General features: G+C 60.3%; 2 protein-coding genes across 3 annotated transcripts; one reads left to right on the forward strand and one right to left on the reverse strand.

Moving 5' to 3' along the window:
* The first annotated feature begins 570 nt into the window (after positions 1-570).
* MUS81 (MUS81 structure-specific endonuclease subunit) lies at positions 571-10,213 on the forward strand. Of its 2 annotated transcripts, XM_030568633.1 has the most exons (16): positions 571-1,092; positions 1,359-1,488; positions 1,986-2,131; positions 2,457-2,543; positions 2,723-2,803; positions 3,090-3,178; positions 5,664-5,822; positions 6,178-6,312; positions 6,526-6,653; positions 6,959-7,071; positions 7,192-7,308; positions 7,633-7,728; positions 8,722-8,844; positions 9,057-9,160; positions 9,383-9,466; positions 9,821-10,213. In XM_030568633.1, exons 1-16 carry the CDS (start codon positions 958-960, stop codon positions 9,885-9,887), a joined length of 1,794 nt encoding a protein of 597 aa, XP_030424493.1. In that variant the 5' UTR covers positions 571-957; the 3' UTR covers positions 9,888-10,213. The 2 variants fall into 2 exon arrangements, with proteins under 2 accessions (XP_030424493.1, XP_030424495.1); XM_030568635.1 differs by lacking the exon at positions 5,664-5,822.
* Positions 10,214-10,309: 96 nt separating this feature from the next.
* EFEMP2 (EGF containing fibulin extracellular matrix protein 2) lies at positions 10,310-22,005 on the reverse strand. The gene is made up of 12 exons (XM_030568653.1): positions 21,884-22,005; positions 18,845-18,932; positions 17,945-17,993; positions 17,491-17,727; positions 16,905-17,027; positions 16,712-16,828; positions 16,325-16,444; positions 15,672-15,791; positions 14,923-15,049; positions 13,390-13,585; positions 11,631-11,805; positions 10,310-10,908 (listed from the first exon to the last, which is right to left on the reverse strand). The coding sequence occupies exons 2-11, from the start codon at positions 18,926-18,928 to the stop codon at positions 11,644-11,646; spliced, it is 1,335 nt and encodes a 444-aa protein (XP_030424513.1). The 5' UTR covers positions 18,929-18,932; positions 21,884-22,005; the 3' UTR covers positions 10,310-10,908; positions 11,631-11,643.
* Positions 22,006-23,338: the final 1,333 nt, after the last annotated feature.

The following is a 23,338-nucleotide window of genomic DNA, read 5'->3' on the forward strand; positions in this document are numbered from 1 at the left end:
CTGAGCCCCCCCGCCTGCCTCCACCCCTCAGCTCTGCCAGTGCCCGACCCCCAACCCAGTCTTCTGCTAACCCAGCCCTGGGCTCCCCCCACCCCAGATCTGCCAGTGCCCCCAACCCATGGCCTCCTGCTACCCAGCCCTGGGCTCCCCCCACCCCAGATCTGCCAGTGCCCCCAACCCATGGCCTCCTGCTACCCAGCCCTGGGCTCCATCCAGTTCTGCCAGTGCCCCTCACCCCCAACCTACAGCCTCCTGTTACCCCAGCTCTGGGCTCCCCCCAACCTACGGCCTTCTTCTACCCCAGCTCTAGGCTCCCCACACCTCTGCCTGTGCCCCCCAACCCACAGCCTCCTGCTACCCAGCCCTGGGCTCCCCCACCCCAGATCTGCCAGTGCCCCCAGACCCTGCTACCCAGCCCTGGGCTCTGCCAGGCCCCCCAGGTCCCCCTCTGTTCCGAGAGGCTCCCGCAGCTGTCGGGCACCGCTGAGTTTTCGTCTCTCTCTAGCCGTCAGATGGGGCTGGAGCCCCGCCCGGACGCTCCGGCCCCGGCGTCCCCCAGCAAGGGGCGGGGCTAAGAGAAGCTGGGGCCCGGCGGGAACAGGGTGGCACCGCTTCCGGCGCAGGGGTCGCGGTGCCCCCCGCGGGGCAGAGGGGGGAGTCTCCCCCCGTGCCGCAGCTGGAGGGTTATCGGGAACCCAGGAGACCCCTCCCATCTCCTTTGGGGGGCTGGCCCCTGCCATTAAAGCGACTCTGATCCGGGGAGGGGCAGAGCCAGGATCCCCTGTGTCCTCGGGCGGGGGCAGCGGAAGAGCCCCCCGGCCAGACCCCGCATCCCCCCTCTGGGGCTGGATCGGAGCCAGCGCCCCCTAGAGGGGAAAGGCCCCGCGTCCCATTTTCTCCTCTCTGTCCCCGGGGGCGCTGCTCCTGCCCCGGCTGCAGCAGGCGGCACCTGCGGAGATGGCGGCCCCCCGGCGGCTGGGGCGGAAGAAGCCGGTGCCCGCCTGTCCTAATCCCCTCTTCGTGCAGTGGCTGACAGAGTGGATGGATGAGGCCGCTGAGAAGGGCAAGAAGACCCAGTTCGTGTATCAGAGGGTGAGTTCGCCCTCCCGCCCGCAAAGATCCCAGGAATCCTGGTTCGCAGCCCCCCTGCTCTGACCACTACACTGCACTGCACACCCCTCCCGAGCTGGGGCTAGAACCCAGGAGTCCTGGTTCCCAGCCCCCCCCCCGCTCTGACCACTAGACCCCACTTCCCTGCTAGAGCTTGGATAGAATCCCAGAGCCCTGGTTCCTGTAGCTGGGATCACATTGGGGGGTGGGGGCTGGAGGTTCCCCGTGTCAGTGTTTCATCTCCTCAGGCCCTGGGCTCCCTTCGGAGGTACCCGCTGCCCCTGCGCAGCGGGCGTGAGGCCGCGATTCTGCAGCATTTTGGGGACTGGATCTGCCGGAGGCTGGACGAGCGGCTGGAGAGACACCGTGCTGAGCAGGGTAGGTGGAGAGCACCAGGGATGGGGTGTCAGGATGAAGGGGTCCCCCAGGATGGCATGGTGTGAGGAGAAGGCTGAAGGACACTGAGTAGTGGGTGGGCAGCCACCCAGGGGCATAAGTGTTCCTGGGTGCACAGGCTCCTGGGTAGTTGGTTCCACTATGTTTAGGGATCCTTAGCAACTGTGGTAAATGTAAAATCAAATGGCAGTGCTTTGTTATTGTATGGTCTCTCCTAGGGAGTGGGAGGGTGTTGTCTCCCCCTCTCTCCCATCAGGCCTCTCCTTGAGCCTAGCAGGTGAGAGGCGGCTCCCAGTATGGAGCCCCCTGTGCCCCCAGGCCCTGTCCCAGCTGGAGGGTGGGGGGTCAAGCTGGCTGAGGGAGCCAGGGAATGGGAGACCGGGCCTGTCCTCTCTAGGGGGCCCTGGGCCTGGATCGGAGCTTGTGCTGGGGAACTAGCTGGTGGGGGAGCGCCTATCTTATTTCTATTTGAACCCTAGGTGCAGATGCCCCCCTTGAAGCCATGGGAGGGGCCAGCCCCTTAATGGGGGGACAGGAAAGTGATGCCCCCAGCACAAAGCACCACTCCACCAACAACCCCTCTGCCTCACAGACCTTACTTGGGGATCTGGAGCCTCCCCCCATGGTGAGAGCACTGCCTCTGGCACAAGGGCTGAAAGCCAGGACTCCTGGGTTCTATTCCCTGGCTCTGGGAAGGGAATGGGGTCTAGTGGTTAGAGAAGGGGGAGTGTGTGGAGTCAGGACTCCTCTGAGTTCTATCCCTGGCTCTGACTCTCTAATACACTAGGTAAGTCCCTTTGCCTGTCTGTGCCTTATTGCCCCTCTGAGGTAGAGTGGGTTTGTGTGAAAGATACTGGGTTCCAGGAACAGGTTGGGGATTGGGGGGATGTCAGAGGCAGCAAGGGGATCAGAGCTGGGGAAATCCTGCTGATTGTCACTTCTTTTTCCAGAGGAAGCCCCGTCCCCCCCGGAGGTACATCCCAGCCCCACGCTCTGGGGGCTACGCTGTGCTGCTAGCCCTCTATAAGGACAGCACGGTAAGCCTGGAATCCTGGGTTCCATGCCCAGCTCTGGGAGGGGAGTGGGGTCTAATGGTTAGAGCAGTGGACTGGGAGCCAGGACTCTTGGGTTCTATTCTTAACTCTGCAAGTGATGTTTGGAGCCTGGCCTCATATGTTCTTTCCCCAGTGCTGACTCCTCCTGCTCCCCCTTACAGAGCCCACACAGCCGGGGGTTCCTGATGAAGTCTGAGCTGCAGCGGGCGGCTCAGCCGCTGTGTGACAAATCCTTCACCCTGGTAAGTGAGAGCTGCCCCGGAGAATCCCCCGGCCTGCCAGCCCCTTTCAGTCCGGGCACCATCAAACGCTCATCATGAGGTTCTGGAGTTGATGGATTCTGGAGATGGCGTGAGGAGCCATCACTCCTGATGCAGGGATCTGAGCCCATCACTCCCCTCCCCCTGCTTCAAGTTTCCCTACCCCCTCTGCTTCCCCCAGCCTTGCCCTTCTCCCTTGCTCCAAGCTCTGCTGGGGCTCAGGCAGGTCCCACCCAGCAGAGTCATATGGGGTATCTGTGTCTTGCAGGGTGACCCTGGAAATAGGTACACGGCTTGGGCATCAGTGGGCACCTTGATCCGCAAAGAGCTGGTGCTGAAAACCAATGTCCCGGCCAGGTAGGGGGGTGCTGTGCTGAAGGGGATGCAATTCAGGGCTCGCTAGGGGCATTGTGCTATGAAAGGGTGCTGGGCTTCAGAGGGGGTGTCATGTTGCAAGGAATTGGGGGTGCTCAGCAGGGAGTAATGTGCTGCTAGGGGTTATTGTGGACATACTCTGGCCTTTGCACAGTCTCCTGGTAGTAACCCCAGCCCCCACGGGCCCACCCCTTCCCCAATGGCTGCTGGGCAGCCGTAGTGACTCACTGTGGGTCTCTGCTGGGTTTGCTGCAGTGATCAAAACACCTGCAGCAACTTTTCCTTCCTAGGGAGTGACGCCAGGATCTGTGGTGAGGCTGGGCAACCTGGCCAGGCCGAAGGAGCATTGATTAGTCACCAGGGATCCAGTGTCACAAGGTCTCAGCCACACTTAGAGTTCATGTTGGTATCAGCAGCGGCTTTGCCACAGCCTGGTTCTCTGCGCTCCATCTTCGCTCTGTTCATATGGGCGTCCTGTCTGTTCACAGCAGCAACCTTCAAACCAGCCCCTTGACATCTTGTTCCTTTGCTCTGACTGGAGAGTTTCTTTCAGGGCCTAGAACGCCCTTTGATGCTGGGCCATCCAGAGCGCTCTATCTGGCTTGCCCTTCGATACAGCTCAGTGCTGGGAGCAGCTCGGGAGCTAATTGGGGTACAAATCTCCAGTAGTACCCTGCCATCCCAGTGAAGGAGTAGGCCTGTTTCTTGGTTTTGGGAGCAGGCTAGTTCTTAAAAGCCTGCACCTTTGCAGAGTCTGGCCTTCTGCAGCTGCTCCCCACCATGTGTCCCAGATAAGCCACCTCAGCCATCCCCCCTCTACACTTCCCCCCCCCCGCGCACACACTACACTTTAAGGGGGTCAGGTACCTCCCATAACCTAGGCTACATATGGCTACAAATGTCATCAACATACGCCTAAGCCAAGTCCTCCATTCCCTTCAGTAACTGAGCTACCAGATGCTGAAAGGTGGTAGGGGCCCCTTTAGGCCAGAAGGTAAGACCAGGAAATCCTAGACCCCTGTTGAGGCCAGTTGCCCTTGGGGATCTCCATGGTGCTAAGGTAACATGCATCCCCACTTGTCTAGAATCTCTTCCATTGAAGGCCTGGGCTAAGCATCAGACACTGTGATTGCACTACACTTTCCCTAATCCCCAGAAGAACCATCGCCCCCTGCTGCTCAGGTGCTGGCACCACAGCTGTGGCCCAGGCACTGTTGGGCAGCTGAATCCTCCCAGGGCCAGCATGTCAGATATTTTCTTTTCCAGGTCATGAGCATTTCCCCCTTGACTGAAAGGGGAGCACCTAGTGGGAGGGTTGGCCCCCATGTCCATCTGGTAGACAGATAGGCTGGTGCACCCCAGTCTGCTGGAGGATACCTGTTTGGAACATCACAGCCTCCTCCCAAGCTTGCAACTTATTCTGACAAGTGCCATAAGTTGGTCCCCTAGTCTATGTTACTGGGCACACACTTGCCGCCCATCAGCCTGCAGGGAGGGGAATCCAGCCTCTGGGTCCCTGGGTGTTTAAGTCTCCCAGAGCGCTGAGCAGAGTCCAGGCCCCACCCCTGTTTTGATCCCTTGGCACATGAAGGGTACAGCTCCTGTGAGCCTAGACCCGGGGTGCAGCACTGATCGCTCAGACAGCCCCTGTCCCGAGGTGCGAGCTTTCTGGGTCCAGCTCAGCTCTCACAGGAGCCCTGTGACAGCTGTGAAACAGATATCACACCTGGCCCCCACCCGAAGACTCACCTGCTCTTTTACCTCATCACATGCAGCAGACAGAACTCAGATCCTGCAGACCCGACCTCCTGCCTGCAGCACCTGCCGCTAGCTCCCTTTCCCCAGTGAAGCCTCCACCCAGCTGGGCTCAGGCAGGCCCCTGCCTCAAGGCTACTCTGTCGAAAATGGCCCAAACCTCCCAAGCGTTCAGCTCCTCCCCTTTATAACCTAACTCTGCAGCCTCCTCTGACAGGTGACTCCCTCATCAGCTGCACCAGGCAAGCCTGGGCCAGTGACCTCGCTGCCCAGGCCACCTCTCCCCGCTACCCAGCTCTCCCGGGGGGCAGTCCACTGTCTAGGGCGAGTCAATTGCTGTGGCCGAGTGCCTCACGTCGACGCTGCTCTGTGTTACCCCTTTGCCCCCGGCCTTTGGACTCTCCCCCCACTGTGAGGGCAAACACAGTGTCACGTAAGTGAAAGGCTGCACCTCAAAGAGAGCGTCCTGCATGGGAAGGAGCCAGGTAGCCAGTTCCTGCCCCCACTCGGAGTGCCTAGATCATCCCCACGCCTTCCCCGGATCCTCACAGAGGCTCAGTAGGGGCAGGGCAGGTGGGGTGGCAGGTTCAGTAGCAGATGTTGTGCTACCTGGAGGTTTGCTAGGGGAGAGGGGCAGGGGACTCAGGAGGTGCCAGGCTGCAGGGGCAGCAGAGGGGACTCAGTGGGAACCAATGCCCTTTGCATCCCGCAGGTACTCTCTGACACCGCAGGGGCTGGCGCTAGCCCAGAGGCTTGTGGCTGCGGAGCAGGCCCTGATTTCAGAGGGTCGAGCCCCAGAATCCAAGACACCCCAGGGCGCAGAGCCCATCCATCCTGCTGGGGAGGAGAAACTGCACCCCGAGCCCCAGCTGTGAGTGCCAGCCCCTGACAGCCTGTGAGAGCCGGGGGGCGGGGCTGAGAGCCAGGACTCCTGAGTTCTGCAGCACTGGAGGGGAGTGGGGTCTAGCACATTGGAGCAGGGGTGGTGGGAGTCAGGACTGCAGGGGGGGAGTGGGGACTAGCGGTGAGGCTCCATTGTGGTCTCTCTAGACCCAGCCAATGGCAGCATTAACCCTTTCTTTGCTGATTGCTGGAGCAGAAGCTCCCAGCTTTCCCAAACCCTGTGCCTTCTGGAGGGGCGGGGGCTGGGATAGTACTTCCCCACCTTTCCTGGCCCCTCTCCATGGCTGTGTTCTCACTGTGTTGTCTGCCCCACTTTGCTGCAGGCTCGACGGCACCCTGGGACCCCAGGAGGGGGCAGCACGTGGCTCTGGAGGGCAGAGGCCCCCTGACCCTGAATTTGTGCTGAGACCTGGCCAGTTTGACATCATCCTGTGTGTGGATTTTATCGAGACCACAGGGTACGTTTGGGGGGGGGCATGAGCTTCTGGCCAGGGGGAGTTGGGGGAGGGGGTTATAGGGCATCCCAAGTAGGGAGGTTTATTGTGGGGGGGTCCCAGGCAGGTTGGGCTCTGGGGGCTGAGGTGCGGAGGTCACTCAGGGTATCCTGGAGGGTTGGGGGAATTGCACGGGCTCCTGAGCAGGCCCCAGTCCCACCCCATCTCTCCCTGCAGCGGCCCAGTGGCCCGGAAGCAGGATCTGCTGGCCGAGTTGTGCCGGAACGCCGTGCCCTTCGACGTGCGCAAGCTGCATGTGGGGGACTTCATGTGGGTCGCCCGTGAGAGGGTCCAGCCCCGCCCAGGTAGGAGCTCCTAGGCTAGCAGGGAGGGAGGGCTCCTCGAGTGTGACTGGCGCTGCCTGAGCCCATGGCTCTGAAGGGTGGCCCCGTCCCATACATCCCAGTGGGGCACTACCCCACGCATGCAGATACACCCTGGCCCCACGGTAGGAGTACTGGGGGGGGGATCCCTGGCTGCCACTCCAAGTGGGGGGGAACTATGGGGTGGGGGCAGAGCCTCACAGCATCAAGATTGCTTCATTCTGGCCATGCATGGATGGGGGCGGGGGTGTTCTGTTCTCCCCTTCCTAAGCCTCATCTCACCCCAGGGCAGCTGCACCTGCCCCCAGCACGGGAGTTGGCTCTGGACTACGTGGTGGAGCGAAAGCGAATGGCTGACCTGTGTGGGAGCATCATTGACGGCCGCTTCCGTGAGCAGAAGGTGCAGGGGGAGTGGGATATCTGAGGGATTGAGGAGGGGATCTGGGGGCTGTCTGGATGGAGTCATGGGGTGGGAACCAGGGTGGGCCTCCCACGCTAACCCCCCACTCCACCTCCCCAGTTCCGTCTACATCGCTGTGGCCTGTGCCACCCCATCTACCTGCTGGAGGAATCAGGATCAACCCAGCACCTGAGCCTACCAGAGAGCACCCTGCAGCAGGCAGCCACCAGCACCCAGGTAATGGGGACCCTGCCCAGCACCCTGGCACAGCAGCCCCCCAGCAGGGCATTCCCCCCCATACACATACAGCTCCTGAGCCTCCCACAGAGCACCTAGCATCAGGTGACCACCAGTATCCAGCTCTGGACTCACCAACCCAGCACCTGGATGCAGGGGCCCTTCTGTGTCCACTCCCCCTAACAATGGCACAGGTTTAAGGCCAGAAAATTTCCAAACCTCAAGGAGGCTGTGAAACCAGGTGCCCTGTCTCCACTCCCCGCAGGCCCGCTGTAGACTCTCCATGCCCCCCCATTCCCTAATGCTCTCTTCCCCCACACCCAGGTAGTGGATGGCTTCTTCGTCAAACGCACTCGGGACCTGCGGGAATCGGCTGCGTACCTGACCATCATGACACGTCATTTGAACAGCCTGTATGGGGTGAGCAGGGGGCTGTGGGTCAGGAGTGAGGGGTGGCAGCAGAGCTGGTGGGAGGGGAGGGAAGCCCAGGCCTGGGCTAGCAGGGAATGGTGGCAGAACTGGGGAGCTCAGGGCTGGATTAGCTGGGGGCTGTGGGTTGTGATTGAGGAGCAGTGGCAGAGCTGGGGGATGGGGAGCTCAGAGCAGGGTTAGCAGGGGGCTGTGGGTAGGGAATGAGGGGCAGTGGCAGAGCTGGAGGGAGGGGGAGCTGGGAGCCCGGAGCTGGGCTAGCAGGGGGCTGTGGGTCGGGAGGGAGGGACGGTGGCAGAGCTGGGGGATGGGGAGCTCAGAGCTGGGCTAGCAGGGGGCTGTGGGTCGGGAGTGAGGGGCAGTGGCAGAGCTGGAGGGAGGGGGAGCTGGGAGCCCGGAGCTGGGCTAGCAGGGGGCTGTGGGTCGGGAGGGAGGGACGGTGGCAGAGCTGGGGGATGGGGAGCCCGGAGCTGGGCTAGCAGGGGGCTGTGGGTCGGGAGGGAGGGACGGTGGCAGAGCTGGGGGATGGGGAGCCCGGAGCTGGGCTAGCAGGGGGCTGTGGGTCGGGAGGGAGGGACGGTGGCAGAGCTGGGGGATGGGGAGCTCAGAGCTGGGCTAATGGGGCTGTGGGTCGGGAGAGAGGGTCATTGGAAGGGTTGGGGGCTGGGCTAGCAGGGGGCTGTGGGTCGGGAGGGAGGGTCATTGGAAGGGTTGGGGGCTGGGCTAGCAGGGGGCTGTGGGTCGGGAGTGAGGGTCATTGAAAGGGTTGGGGGCTGGGCTAGCAGGGGGCTGTGGGTCGGGAGGGAGGGTCATTGGAAGGGTTGGGGGCTGGGCTAGCAGGGGGCTGTGGGTCGGGAGTGAGGGTCATTGAAAGGGTTGGGGGCTGGGCTAGCAGGGGGCTGTGGGTCGGGAGTGAGGGGGCCAGCAAGGAGTAGGGGACGGTTGGTTGGATTTACAAGGTGCTGCTTTCCTTTTCCTCCCCAGAACAAGACCCTGGTGAGCTGCACCAAGGAAGAGTCTCAGGGCCGCTGCCACCTGCAGCCCAACAGTGATTCCTGCACACTAATGACCTTCCAGGAGTTCAATGAGGGAGCTGTCAAGAACAAGGTGAGACTGGGCAGAGTGGCCATGACCTTCTTTCCAGCCCCAGGCCAGGGAATGGGATGCTGGCTGTGATCCAGGGCAGGGGGCTGTCTGGCTCCAGGAGCTGGGATGACTCTGTCTCTTCCCAGGATCCTACCCTAGGGCTGGATTACTGGGGTACACCTTGGCAGCTCCCCCGGCTCTGCCTCCGTCTTCCATATCTCTCTGCCTCCCAGGCCCAGACTGTGCGCGAGGTGTTCGCTCGGCAGCTCATGCAGATCAGTGGAGTGAGTGGGGAGAAAGCAGCCGCCATTTTGGAGAGATACAGCACACCGGCCAGGTACAGGCCCCACCTGCCTGGGGTCTGGCCCCAGCTCTGGGCGGGGAGTGGGGTTTGGTTGGAGAGCAGTGGAAGGGCTGGGAGCCAGGACTCCTGGGTTCCTTTCTTATTGACTGTGTGCCTGTCTTGTTCCATGCCTCACTTTCCCTTACTCTACAAAGCTTGGGGATTGGGAACCCCTGAGTCCCTGCCCTCCCTCACTGTCTGTCTCCACCCTTTCAGCCTGCTGGCTGCCTACTCCGCCTGCCCAGACCCTGAGAGCAGGGACAAGCTGCTGAGCACCATCAAGTGTGGAAAATTGCAGAGGTGAGAGTGAACATCATGCAGCCCCTCAGGCCTGACCCATGCCCCCCTGCTTGCCTGGTACTGGGCTCCCCCTTACCTCAGCTCTGCCAGTGCCTCTCAAGCCAGCTGATTCATTCACTCCAGGGATCCATAAAGCCTTCCTCTGGCTTCAAAAGCTTATTTAGGATTTTTGAATTATCTCCTGGCTTTGGGGGTATTTTAGTCTCTGGGGTCTAGAGGGGGGCAGGGAGCCAGGACTCCTGGGGTCTCGGGGCCTCAGTTTCTGGCTGCGCCTGATGGTCAGAAGTTGGGGCCTCCCGCTGTGCCCCTCCCCTGGCCCTAACACTCCCTTCCCCATTGTGCTTCCTCCCCTAGGAACCTGGGCCCGGCCCTGAGCAGGACACTCTCCCAGCTGTACTGCAGCTCTGGCCCCCTCTCCTGAGCAGGGAGATCTCATCTGTCCTGCTGCCAGGGACCCCAGCACCCCAGACTTCGCCCTGGGCCTAGTGCCCCAGCTGGGGACTGTGGGGCACCGTAGCCCTTCAAGAAGAGTGCCACTGGGCAGAGAGCCAGCTCCCGTTGCCAGGGGCAAAGCGGTCGGGTGGGGACCCTGCCTTTGTGGGGTGTACCCTCAGGGGGCATGGTGGTCATGTGGGGAGGGAGGCTTCTGGGTGCGTGTGAAAGGACTGTTGGGGGCTTTCGGCCCCAGCCTTTGTTTTAATGAATCTTTGTATTTTCCTTGTTCCAATAAATTTGATAGCTCCTTTGTTTCTACTGGGATTTTCCTTCCCCCTGGGGGTTGGGAATCCCACTGCCGCATTACCACTACGAGGGGGTCCACATGCCAGGATTCACCCCCCATTGCATGGGGAGGGGAGTTAATGGGCAGAAATGACCACCAGCTCAGTTTTATCTTGTCCCAGAGCCGAGCTTCTCATCCTGGCTGTGGAGGGAGAGCGCCCCCTATGGAGTGTCTGCTTCACCCTGGAAGGGGATAACCTCCCCTACTGAAGGGCTGCTGTCCAATGTTCGAGCACATCTGCCTGTGCTTCATATGGCCAATTACTTCTTCCCACTCACACAGTTGTGCCTAGTGCTGCCCGGACCCACTTCCCCCAATCAGCTCTGGTAGTGGTGGCAGAACCAGAAACCCCAACTTAACCTGCTTTGCCTTATTCTAGGTTTGGTCTTGGTGCTTTTACTGAAATTTTCCATTTTTCAAACCAAAAAGTGGAACAGTCAGCCAAAATCCCACCTCTGGTTTGTGCAGGAGCCCAGCTCGGAGGCCTCCAGCCAGGGAGGGGCAGAGCCCAGGAGCAGGCTGGAGGGATGGAAGAGTTGGGCCCAGCTACATGTCAGTTTCCAGTGTGGCAGCTGGGGTCCCATACCCCACTGATGTCTCTCCAGAGCTAGTGAACCAAAGCTGGGTCCAGCTGCACTGTCCCCTTTGGACCGGTGCCAACCTGCAGGGGCAGAAAACAGCAACACTGGGGCCTAGGATCCTGCTTCAGCCCCTAGGGAAAGGAAGAGGCAGGGTGTGTTACACCCCTCCCCCCCTCTCCCCACACCCCAAATGGCTCCACCTGCTCTGGGATTCCTTGCTTTTACAGCCAGCCCACAACACAGCTGGGTAAGACAGTCTGCCCCACCCTGCACAGTTTGTACACCTCCCCCCAGAGCCACTGGCACAGGCCAGGACACTGGGGCAAATGTCCCTAAGCTCAGCTCCTTTCCCAGGTGCTGGAGCATATCTGGTGGTTGAGCTAGAAGGATACAGCCCAGCTGCAGTGGAAGCCCCTGAGCAGCAGAGTTTCTCTCCTGTCTCCGCTTGCCCCCCTCCCAGGTCAGTTGTTCCCAGGGCAAATCCCTCTCCCTGATAAACATCCACCCCTCAGTTCCAGGCTGAGTGTCTGGCATTGGCTTGGATTGGCCTTTGTCTGCAGGACAGAGAGACCAGGATCTAGCCCCCTCGGGATTTTCTGTGGGGGCAACTCGTCCGACGGGGTTTCCAGCTGGGGATTGTTCTCCTGGCTTCTCAGAGCAGACATGCCCCAGAGCTAGGTGCAATCTTTCTTGGTCTGAAGGGGCAGGGAGCAGAGATAATGGGGCTCATTTAGGGAGCTCTCCATTGCTAATCAGGGACCCTCCCAGTCATCTCCACCTCCAGAAACCAGCCCTGTCTTACCCAGGCTGGGGCACTAGAAAGAATAGGCTCCCACGAAGATGGTGAGGCGCAGCACCGAGCTGGAGCGGTAGCTCATGAGTGAGTTCATAGTCACCATCTCCAGGTCCAGCACGTACTCCCGGGGCCCTGTGACAGGCCGGGCCAGAACCAGCATCGCGCTGATGTTATTGATTTGCTGCCAAGAGAGCAGATGAGTTAGTGCAAACCTCTAGGGGCACTGGCTCCCATCTGGCTCCATTTGGGGGTGGTGGGGAAGGGGACATGGGGCCTTTCCCCTCCAGGGGGCACTGACCCAACCAAATCATATTTCAGTGTAACTAAAGTGGTGCCCACTTTGTTGCTGACCCAAGTCAAGGTGTGGCCCCAGTGAGAGAGCAACAGAGGAAGCTGTTGCCAGCTGTAGGGGGCACCAGTGACATCCCAAAGAGCCTGGTTTTCTGCTGATCTTGTTTCCTGATCTGACCCAAGTCCAGGGCTTCAGCCACACCCCCCACTTTCCTGTCACAGCAGAAGTGGGCAGGCAGAATAAGGCCAGATTTTTTAAAAAGTGTTTAGGCATCTAACTCCCCTTGAAATCAAGAGCATTAGGCATCTAAATACTGTTTAAAACCTGCCTCACCCGGGCTCTAGCCCTGCCCCTCACTAGCGCCATCAAGTGGACTGGCTCCAGCACATGCAGGCTGGAGGGAATCCCCTCTGGCCCAAGGAGGCAAAGGAAAAGGGAACTCAGGCCAGTCACTTCCTACTGTTTTGATTCACCCTGTGTCTCTGCCCTCCCCAGTTCCACCCCCTCTGCCTCCTGCTCAGACTTCTCCCCTGCAAGTTCCTACTCACCTTCTGCCTGTATTCTCCAGCCCCCTACAACCCCCGTAATAACTAGGGGGCATCCATAGCTTCTGTTGCCCAAGCACATCACTCCCACCAGCGCGCCTGGCATCCCTCCACCCCCTCTAGTTCAGGGATTCCCTGTAACCCCTCATCCCAGGGGCTCTGTCTGCTCCCTCTTACTTCCCCCCTACCCCCCGCCCATGAAACAGCTGCTGCTTCTTTGGTTGGCTGGGTTTAGACTAATGCAGGAGAAAGTGGATAAGGAAAGTTATTTACTTGTTCCCATAATACAAGAACTAGAGGTCACCAAATGAAATTAATAGGCAGCAGGTTTAAAAAAAATAAAAGGAAATTCTTCTTCATGCAGCGCACAGTCAACTTGTGGAACTCCTTACCTGAGGAGGTTGTGAAGGCTGGAACTATAACAATGTTTAAAAGGGAACTGGATAAATTCATGGTGGCTAAGTCCATAAATGGCTGTTAGCCAGGAAGGGTAAAGAATGGTGTCCTAGCCTCTGTTCATCAGAGGATGGAGATGGATGGCAGGAGAGAGATCACTTGATCATTGCCTGTTAGCTTCACTCCCTCTAGGGCACCTGGCATTGGCCACTGTCGGTAGACAGATACTGGGCTAGATGGACCTTTGGTCTGACCCGATACGGCCGTTCTTCTGTTCTTGCCTTCAGGGAAGCACCCACTGGCTGGTGCTATGAGCAATTCAGAATGTCCCGCCCAGGAGGAGGAGCTCAGGCCTACTGTCTGGGTTTCTGGATAAGCAGGACATGGCCATTGCCTGGTACTAAGAGCAACCCAGAAAGTCCTGGTAGCAGCCCCCCCACTATTGGTAATTTGGTTAAAAGAGGAAGTCCCGCCTTCTGCGGTGGTCTGTCCTGTCCAGAGCCCCCCCTCCTGCTCTCCTCCTCCCACTCACCCGGATGTAGAACTCCCCCTGCTCGTTGCCAGAGCGGATCTGGAAGGCATTGTAGGCTCCGGGGTAGACGCTGGTGGCCTGGATCTGGAAGACGTCAGAAGGGACGGTCCGGTCAGCTGTGATGCTCATATAACGGTGCACAATGGACGAGGGCTGCTCCCGGCACAGAGGGTTCGTGGTAGGGCACAGACAGCGGCTGTGAGGGAGGGACAAAGTTAGTGTGGAGCAGGACATCTGGGGTCCATCCCTTGGTCTCTCACTGACTTTCCGACTGCTTAGAATTGGGTATTTCGGTAGGGTTGCCAACTTTCCAATCACACAAAACAGAACACCCTAGCCCCGCCCCTTCCCTGAGGCCCCACCCCTACTCACTACATTGCCCCCTCCCTCAGTGGCTCGCTCTCTCCCATCCTCACTCACTTTTGCTGGGACAGTGGCTTGGGAATGAGGGGTTTGAGGTTCAGGAAGGGGCTTCAGGTTTGCGGGGGCTCAGGCAGCGGCAGCTCCAGGCACCAGCGCTCCAAGCGCGTTCCTGGGGTGGCAAGCCCAGGAGGCGCCCTGCTGGTCCCTGCGAGGGCAGCAGTCAGGTAACCTTCGGCAGCACGCCTGGGTGAGGTTCACCCATCCCGCGGTCGGTAAGTCGAAGCCATGGGACCGGCAGACCACTCACAGGCAAGCCGCTGAATTCGCAGGACCAGGGACCTCCCACAGGTGCGCCGCCCAAGGCAGCCTGCCTGCCGTGCTTGGGGCTGCGAAAAAGCTAGAGCCACCCCTGGGCTCAGGCAGGGCTAGGGTGCAGGGAGGTACAGGCTCTGGGTTGAGGGTGCAGGCTCTGGAGTGAGGACGGGGATGAAGGCTTTGGGTGCAGGAGGGGGCTCTGGGTTGGAAGGGGGCTCAGCACTGGGGCACGGGGCTGGGGCATGGGTTTACCTTGGACTGCTCCTGGTCAGCAGGGCTAGGGCAGGCTGCCTGCCCGTCCTGACGTGACGTTGTGTGTGCCCCTGAAGCAGCCAGCAGGTCCGGCACTAGTGGGCAGGAGACACTGCCCCCCACAACTCTGGTTCCCGGCCAATGGGAGTGCTGAGTCGGGGCGGGGGCAGTGCGCAGAGCCCCGTGGCCCCCCTGCCTAGGAGCCGGACCTACTGGCTGCTTCCGGGGCACAGCACAGTGCCAGGACAAGTAGGGAGTAGCCTGCATTAGATCTGCAGCACCCCTGAATGGACCTTTAATGGCCCTGCGCCGTTAGGGTCCCTGTTTGACCAGGTGCTCCAGTCGAAAACCCGATACTTGGTCATTCTGTATTTTGTCAGAACACTCATCCCTCAGCTACTGGAAAATGTGGCATTACTAAGCACAGCACTGGGGCCAGTACTGAGTGCAAGGGGAGAGCACCCCTTACTGAACCCCCTGACCTTGCAGCACGGCACCTCCTAGTGCCACATTGGTGGTTCCTTATGAGTCTCCATCCACGGACAGCCCTGCTTAAGTAAGGGAAACCACCCAGTCCCCACCGAGCACACCATGCAGACTCACTTGTCAGACACCTGCACGTAGGGCTCCAGGCAACGGTTCTTCTCCACGCAGCGATAGCCCCCATGGAAATTGATGCAGCTCTGGGCCTCAGTGCATTGGTGGGCGCCCGTCTCACACTCGTTAATGTCTGCGGTGGGGAGACACTGGGGTAACTGGAGTCAGACCCCCATCGAGATCAGGGCTCCCATTGTGCTAGGTGCTGCACAGGCCCCACTGGGCCAGCCACCATACAGGACAACCTCAAGATCAAGATCATGGCTCCCGCTGTGCCAGGCACTGCACAGACACACTGTGACAATCTCTGCCCCAAAGAGCCCTCAATCTGAATAGATGCGGGGCAAGAGGGGAAACGGAGGCACCAGGAGAGGTAGGAACTTTTCCAGGGTGAGTAGCAGAGCCTGGAATAAAACCCAGGAACCCTGAGTCCCTGCCCATTCCTAGCCAGTAGACCACCTCCTGCTGGAGGCAGGATGCTCTGGGGCCCTAACAGGGATCTGTTCAGATCTTGGCCTCTCTCCTGGGGTGACTGGCTCAGAGAATGGGGAAAACCCAGAATGCGTTTCACGCAGCTCTGCTCTGGCCCTCAATCCCAACCTACAGCCCCCTGCAATGCCAAGCCACCCCCTTTCAATGGCTCTTGCAGGGGTTCTGGGATTTCTTTAGGGCAGCAGGGGCTGCTGGGTGGAGTGTCGTGGAGAGGAAGTAGCTCGGAGGTTGAAGTCCCTCCCAGCACTGGGAAGAACTGGTACCTTGGCAGAGGCGGGTGCCCAGGAGCTGGTAGCCCTGGGGGCAGTCACAGGAGAATCTCCCTGGCTCATTGATGCACTGGAACTGGCACAGGTAGCTGGAGTAGCTGCACTCATCAATATCTGATGGGGGGGAAGCAAGGTGTGAGAGGGCTGGGCACCATTCACCTCCTAGTCCATCCCTGCCCCCCTCCAGGAACCACAGGACCTGTCTGTGCCCAGCAGCCTCACTAGAGATTCCCCCTTACCACCCCTCATAGCCAATCGGTGGGAAAAGAGCAGGGGGAGGAGCTAAGAAGGTCCCCAAGGCAAGGGAATGGGCAGGTGGCGAAGCAAAGCAAAGAGGAGGGGCTAAAGGGAATATGGGGAGGGAACATGGGAGTGTGGGAGGAGCAGAACAGAGTAGGAGAAGCTAGAACTGGAGACAAGAGGGGAGGAATTGCTGGGGGGAAGGGCTAAGGGAAATAGGGAGGGTTAAAATTTTGGAGGAACTAAACAGGAGTGAGATAAAAAAGAGTGGTAGCCAATAGACAACAACATGGGGCTAGAAAAGGGAGGGGCTACAGCTATATTAGGAGCTAGGCCTGGGACATGCTAAAAGCAGGGGAAGGCTAGGATTGGGGGCTAGGCTAGGAGCAGGGTTCGGGCTCACCTACCATTGCAGGTGAAGCCGTCACGGTCGAGTTCATAGCCCTGGTTGCAGCGGCAGATGAAGGTGCCATAGGTATTGAAACAGCGCTGCCCACACGGCGCCCCCATCTCACACTCATTCACATCTGCAAGGAAAGCGCAGGGTGAGATCCCAACATGTCCAGCACCAGGATGCAACTGCTTCTGGGGTGGGGCATGGTGGTGTATAACAGCGTTCAGACATCCACCAGGTGACGCAAATGGGAACAGGAATAAAATCCAGGAGTCCTGAGTCCCAATCCCCCCCCTCCTCCTCTAACCACTAGACCCCACTCTCCTGCCACAGCTAGGATAGAACCCAGGAGTCCTGGCTTCCAGCCCCCATTATCCCTCTGGCAGGGTGGGTCCCTTACCCACGCAGGAGCGGTTGTTGCTGGCCAGCTGGAAGCCTGGCTCACACTGGCAGGAGAAGGAGCCTGGGGAGTTGACGCAGCGATGCTGGCAGTACCGGTACCGGCACTCGTCGATGTCTGCCACATAGGAGAGAAGGGGTTAAACTCACATCCTCTGCCCCAGCCCCGCCCCCAGTGGCCAGTGCCAACTCACCCACGCACTCGGAGCCAATCTTGCGGTAGCCGTCCGGGCACTTGCAGTGGAAGGCGCCGGCCGTGTTGATGCACTCCTGGCTGGGCTGGCAGTCATGCAGCTCATACTCACACTCGTCCACATCTGCAGGGGGCAGCAACAGGACATGCAGGGTTAGCCAGAGCAGATACCCCCCCAGGGATCAGGCCCCAGGGGTGTTCTGGACAGGAGTTACCTGCCCCATAGAACCACCAGCTTCTGCTTGAGGGGAAGCAGCTCCCTAACCCCCAGTGATACCAAATGCCTCCCTCCCAGTATGCCTTGTGCCTCCCACGCACCTGAGGCTGTTCCCCCTGCCTGTCCTCCCCACCATTCCCTCCTCCCCCAAGCCATGCCTTCGCCTGCCCCTCCCTCAGCCATGCCCCCACCTGTCTTCCCCCAGCCATTTTCCCCTGCCCCTCTCCCAGCCGTGCCCCTGCCTGTCTTCCCCCACCCATTTCACCTGCCCCTCCCCCAGCCCTGCACCCGCCTGTCCTCCCCACTGTGCCCCCTCCCCCAGCCATGCCCCCTTGCCCCTCTTCCCCCCAACCACTCCCTGTATACTCACCCAGGCAGGAGCCGTGCCCATCAGGCTCGTAGCCCTGGGGGCAGGCATTGTGACGGGAGGCGGTGAGTGAGGGTCGGGGAGGCCGGGGCCGAGGGGCACTGGGGGGCGCGGCATTCTCCGAGTGCACGTCATTGATGACGGAGGCTGAACGCGGCAGGCACAGGTACCCGCCATAGTGATTGATGCATTTCATCTCCCCCTTGCAGGCCTCGGGGATGGTCTCACACTCGTTCACGTCTGGGGACAGGCCCAGGGTAAGAACGCCGGAGTCCAAGCCCTTCCTCCCAAGGATTCACTACAGCCTGCTCCCTTCCCAGCCCTGGGTAGAACCCAGGAGTCCTGGCTCCCAGTCCCCTTCCCCTGCTCTAACCCACTGGCCCCACTCCCCTCCCAGCCCTGGGGTAAAACCCAGGAGTCCTGGCTCTCAGCCCCCACCTTCAACCACTCCGCACACCTTTGCAGTGCTGTGTGTCTGAGTCCCACTGGTATCCGTCTGTGCATTCCTAGGGGTAAGAGAGGGAGAGGTTACAGTTGGGGGTCCACAGGGAGTGAGAAACACCCCCACCCCCCATATAGGAGTGAAGAAATCAAAGGGCTGACCAACAGTATCCCATTGCCCTTGAAAGTATTAATGGGCCCTGCAGGGTCAGGAAAGGAACCCAGGTGTCCGCCAGATCAGGGCAAGCAGGCAGCTAAGGGAAAACTGATCGGGCCCTGCACAGACCCCACCTGGGAGTAGGGCAGCAGGGACAGACAGACAGACACAGAGCAGATCTCATCCTCTCCAGCAGGGGGCAGCATGCACACGCACACAAAACTCTCCATAGATTTAATATGGTAACACGCTGATTGAATTTATCTCCCACACCAGACAAATCATCATGGTGAGGAGGGGACGAGAGGAAGGGGAGGGGGCACAAAGCACCTCTGGTGGGGAGAGAAATTGGGGGGGTGTTGCAGGAAGCCACTGACATAGAGAGGAGGGATGGGGACGGTGGCACCCAGGGGGCGAGGAATAGAGGGATGCAAGGAGCCCTGGTGGATGCAACGGGCTCATTTGAGAGAAGCTATGAAGAGAGCGACTGCTAGTTAATCCAACAGCATTATAGTGTCTCAGTTTGTGAGTAGGGGCTGTGCAGCCCAGTTTGTTATTCCAGGGTATCTCAGGGGCACTAAGGATGGGACCTCCTCCAATATAATGGAGTTTTGCTGAGGGACCCCTGTATACACAGTCCCTGTGCCCCACCCCAGAGGCAGCTGCATCTCAGCATGGGGCAAGGGACCCTGTATAAACAGCCCACCCACTCCACCCCAGAGGACATGTGCAGGGTGGGTGGCGCTAGCAGATTCTTACCGTGTAGCTATCAGGTTCCTCCAGCTCCTGTGCAAGTGTCGTGCCCAGCAGCACTGCCAGCAGCAGGCAGGAGACGGGCCACATGGTCCTGCCAGGGGTAAGGCAGGGGTTAGTGTCACTCACCCAAAGTCCTGCCTGTGCCCCTCAGACTGGACCAACAACCCCCAGACAGGTAATTAGAAATCCCTCTCAATTGGATCTGACCAATGGCCTGGTATCCCCACTATGTGTCATTGCCTCTGTACTGCTAAGAATGAAGGCAAGTCCCCTTGGTCCTTGGGGACAGGGATCCTGTCCCTGCACCTGCCCTGGGGCCGAGCGCACCCCACAGTGCCCTGGAACATATGGAACATGGATCCCTCTCCCTGCAAGCTGAGGCTTTCCCTGCTGTCCCCTCCCCCTCCCAGTATCCCAGCGCCCAGCAGATTCAAAGCCAAAAAGTTTGGTGGGGACACTTTGGCTCAGAGCATCCAGACCACCCCCATTCCTGTCCCCACTTGGAGTCCATCCAGCTCCATTTGGAGGGTGATGAGGGAGGAGTCCTGGATTAGGGGTTGTATAAAAGTGGATGGGTAGGGTTCTGTGGCCTGCCTTGTGCAGGAGGTCAGACTAGATGATCATATTGGTCCCTTCTGACCTATGAGTCTATGAGTCTATGAGAAGGGACCAATCCTGAATGGCAGCCCCTCCCCATACATTGTGTCTTGCCCTTCCCACTGGGCCTCCCCTGACACCCCAATGGCAGAGATCCTTAGAGTTCTGGGTCCCTTGGAGATTTCACAGCTAGGTTCAAAGTGAGGGCATGTCACGAGTTGGAGGGTCTCAGCATTGAGTCCCCATTATAATCCAGCCAAACAGGCATTGCCAGACTAGGTCTCAATGGCTGGGATGGCAGGTGGACCACAGGTCTGGAGTGAGGGGGGATCAACTGAGTGGTGTTGGGGGGAGGAAGCCCAGGACTGGGAGGGCAGGGGAATACGAATCTGGATTGAGTGGGATCAGATGAGTGGTGGGGAAGGGCGGAGCCCAAGGCTGGGAGGGCAGGGGACTATGGGTCTGGATTGAGGTGCACTATCCAAACAGAGGCTAAGGGAGTCCATCAACTCCTCTCCTGAGGCAGGAGCTCTGGTCAAGTCTGGGCTAATTATAGCCTCTCCCTGGCTATGAATAGCCACCCACCCACCTCCCAGACCTTCTGGAACCCAAAGCCCCCGGCTAACCCAATTTGTGGGAGGGGGGGACCCCAGAGCAGCCATCAGCAAATCAGAGCTCTGGGGAGCCGGGACATCCCCAGGCTGGGCAGGAACATTGTAATGTGCTGGGGGACAGGGTATTGGTGGTAGAGGCAGGGATCAGGGGGAAGGGGCATCCTTAGGCGACTGAGGGAAGCAAAGTGGAGACACTCCCCCCAAAGTACATAGCAGAAAGTATGGGTGGATGGTTCCAATGCATAGCCTAGCAGGAGCCTTCTTACTAACCCAGCAGTGTTAATATTTATAACTGGCCAGGTCTATAATTAGTCTCTGGGGCCTGGAGCCCTGTGGCCTCTCCCAGCCAGCCAGAGCACATGTTAGGGAACATGGGTGTGCCCTAGAGGAGGTGTACAAAATGACACCTCCCTCACCCACAGCCACTCTGGACCCCGCTCTCCAACTGTTGCCCAAAGGCCTGGTATTGGAGGGAAGGGAGGGGGCAGACTGGAGCTGCACTGCTGGGCTCTTTCTACTCTCCTCTCCCCTACCCCAAAACTGTCCTGCTGCTGGAAGAAGGTGGGTGAGAGAAGAGCCCTGCCTGTCTTCTGCACAAGCTCTGATTGGCTGCTCTTCCCCAGGGGGCAGAGCATTGGGGAGGACAGCCAATCAGAGGGGGATCCCACAAAGGGCAGGATCACCTGAGACTAGTCTCCAGAGGGGCTTTTCTGAGAGAGATGGACACAGGTGGTGGGGTAGGGATCAGGGAGAGACCCTGACAACAAGGGAGGCAGGCTGGGGGGGATGGACTGGGAGGGATCCCAGCAGTGGGGGAGGTGGCGTGTGTGGAGAATATGGGATGGGGGAGGGGAATTGGGGAAGGATCCCAGCAGTGGGAGGCAGATGGTGTGGGGAGTGCAGGGCGGGGGAGGGATCCTGACAGCAGGATCCCTGGCAGGGAGCAAGGTGGGCACTATGGGGGTTGTAGGCCAGGGCACAGATCACAGAGGGATCCCAGCCATGGGGGAGGCAGCAGTATGGGGACCACAGGGCAGGGGAAGGATCCTGGCAGCGAAGGAGGTGAGTGCTATGGGAAATGTAGGCTGGGGCAGGGATCAGACAAGCAAGGGAAACAGGAGTCATGGGGAGTGCTGGCTGGGGGCGGGGGAGAATTGGGGAGAAATCCCAGCAGTGGCCGGACAGGCAGTGTGGGGAGGGGAATTGGAGCAGGATCCCAGCAATGGGGAGGTGAGTGGTGGGGGAGGTTGTAGGGAGGGGAATTGGGGAAGGATCCTAGCAGTGGGAGGGCAGATGGTGTGGGGAGCATAAGGGGGGAAGGGATCAGGGAAGGAGCCTGGTGATGGTGGGGGGAAATCAGGCAGCCCGTAGGGTTCGGCCAGGTGAGGGGCAGGCAGTTAGGTGGTGAGGTGGAGGAAGGGGAGCAGTCTAAACTTTGGTCCAGCCAAAAATCTTAATCTCCCCCTCATCCCTGAGCTGGCTCCGTTAGGGGTCTTCCCCCCCCCCCGTTAGGGGTCAGTGGATCACAAATGGCTTATCTGGGCCTTGGGGAGGGGTCTGACCTGGCGGGCCCCGCTAACCCTACACCGATCCCAGCCCGTCCCGTTAGGATCCCCCCCCATTGTTGCTAATCGCAGTGCTGGTGCCACTGATACAAAGGGGGATTCCCAGGAGTCTGGGGCGCAGGGCGGCCCTGGCTGTTTTCCTGCTTTTAAGGATAAAGCCACCCGGGATCCCGCCCCGCCGGGCTCGAGCCATACACGGCCCGGTCAGCTCCTGGGGATCCCCCCACTGACCCCTGCACGGCTCGATCCCCTCCGGCCCCACTTACCGTCCGGGATCGACCCCCTGCCCCCGTGCTCAGGCCGGGGGGGTCCGGTCTGCGCCCCCCGGGCAGGACGGTCTGCCCCGATCCCCCACGACCGGGCGGGCGCACACGGAGCGGGCGCTGGCGGCCGAGGCTCTCTGGGAGAGACGCGCTGGCTCCCCCCAGCCCCCCTGCCCCGAATTCCTGGCCCCGGGCCAGCGGGACCCGCCCCGCACCTGGATCCACTTACAGCCGGCGCCGTGCGCCCCAGGCCGGCCAGCTGCGCGACCGCGCCCCCTGCTGCCCCTGCCCCAGCCCCCCACCGCCCCGGCCCCTATGCAGCGCCTGCCCCAGCGCTCCCCCGCTCCATGCAGCCTCTGCCCCGGTCCCCCACGGCTCCACCCCCGCCCCATGCAGGCCCTGTCCCAGCGCTCCCCCCACTCCATGCAGCCCCTGCCCCAGCCTCCTGCTCCACCCCATCACCTCCACCCCCACTCCCATGCAGCCCCTGCCCCAGCCCCCACCGCTCCGCCCCAGCCCCCATCACCTCCTGCCCTAGCTCCCCACTGCTTCACCCCAGCCCATCACCTCGTGCCCCAGCCCCCACTGCTCCATCACCTCGTGTCCCAGCCCCCCACTGCTTCACCCCAGCCCCCATCACCTCCTGTCCCAGCCCTGTCACCCCTGCAGCTCCACCTCCTCATCTCCTGCCCCATCCACCCGTCCTCCCCACAGCCCTGCTCCACCCTCCTACCCCTAAGACACCCAGCCCCCAACCACTCCACCCTCACCCCCATCAAACCTAGACTCCTCTGCCCTAGCACTGTTCTCTTTTGCTCACCCGAGACTCACCCACCCATCAACACCCTGGTCTCCAGCCTCCCTCCGTTCCCCCCTCCACACACCCCTGCCTCTCCCAGGAAATCCCTGACTCCACACCCTCTCTGCCACCTCCTGCCCACCCCCATGGAACCCCCACAACTCATCTCCACCTCTGTCCCCCCTTCCCATCCATCACCCTGCCCCCCACCTCCACCCCATCCCAGGGAGTGGGGACTGTTAATCCCAAGGCACATTTGCCCCTCCCCCCACATGCCCCACCTCAGCAGGGGACGGGGGTTCTGTGTCTGTGCATTTACCCCCCGGCCACTCAGCAGCACCCCTGAGAGGGGTAAGTCCCTGTGTGCCATCCTGCCCCCCAGCCGGTGACCTCTGCTGACTTACCCAAGTGGTTAGTGAGTTCCTGGGCGGGAGGGGGAAAGAGCCCAGAGCCCCTCCAGCAGAGGGGTGGACACCCCGATAGCCTTCCCCAGTGTTAAAGCCGGACACAGTCCAAGGAAAAGTGCGACATTGTTTTTAACCCAGAGGTTAATTAACCCTGGGACCAAACAGCCAAGGGTCTCCAGATCCAGCCTGGCTACCTGTGGGAAGATGCTTCAGTCCAGCACCTGTGCCTGGGCTCAGCACGAGGGTGAGGGG

The sequence above is a fragment of the Gopherus evgoodei genome, chromosome 7 (assembly GCF_007399415.2).
Source record: "Gopherus evgoodei ecotype Sinaloan lineage chromosome 7, rGopEvg1_v1.p, whole genome shotgun sequence".
Lineage (NCBI taxonomy): Eukaryota > Metazoa > Chordata > Testudines > Testudinidae > Gopherus > Gopherus evgoodei.

Coding starts and splice junctions, on each gene's coding strand:
- EFEMP2 (XM_030568653.1), bottom strand. CDS start 18,928: ATGTGGCCCGTCTCCTGCCTGCTGCTGGCAGTGCTGCTGGGCACGACA. Junction 15,792..16,324: donor TGACGGCTTCACCTGCAATG/GTAGGTGAGCCC, acceptor CCCCCCCATCAG/ATATTGATGAGTGCAGCTAC. Junction 11,806..13,389: donor AGGGGGAGTTCTACATCCGG/GTGAGTGGGAGG, acceptor CTCTCTTGGCAG/CAAATCAATAACATCAGCGC.
- MUS81 (XM_030568633.1), top strand. CDS start 958: ATGGCGGCCCCCCGGCGGCTGGGGCGGAAGAAGCCGGTGCCCGCCTGT. Junction 3,179..5,663: donor AAAACCAATGTCCCGGCCAG/GTAGGGGGGTGC, acceptor TGCATCCCGCAG/GTACTCTCTGACACCGCAGG. Junction 9,467..9,820: donor AAGTGTGGAAAATTGCAGAG/GTGAGAGTGAAC, acceptor TTCCTCCCCTAG/GAACCTGGGCCCGGCCCTGA.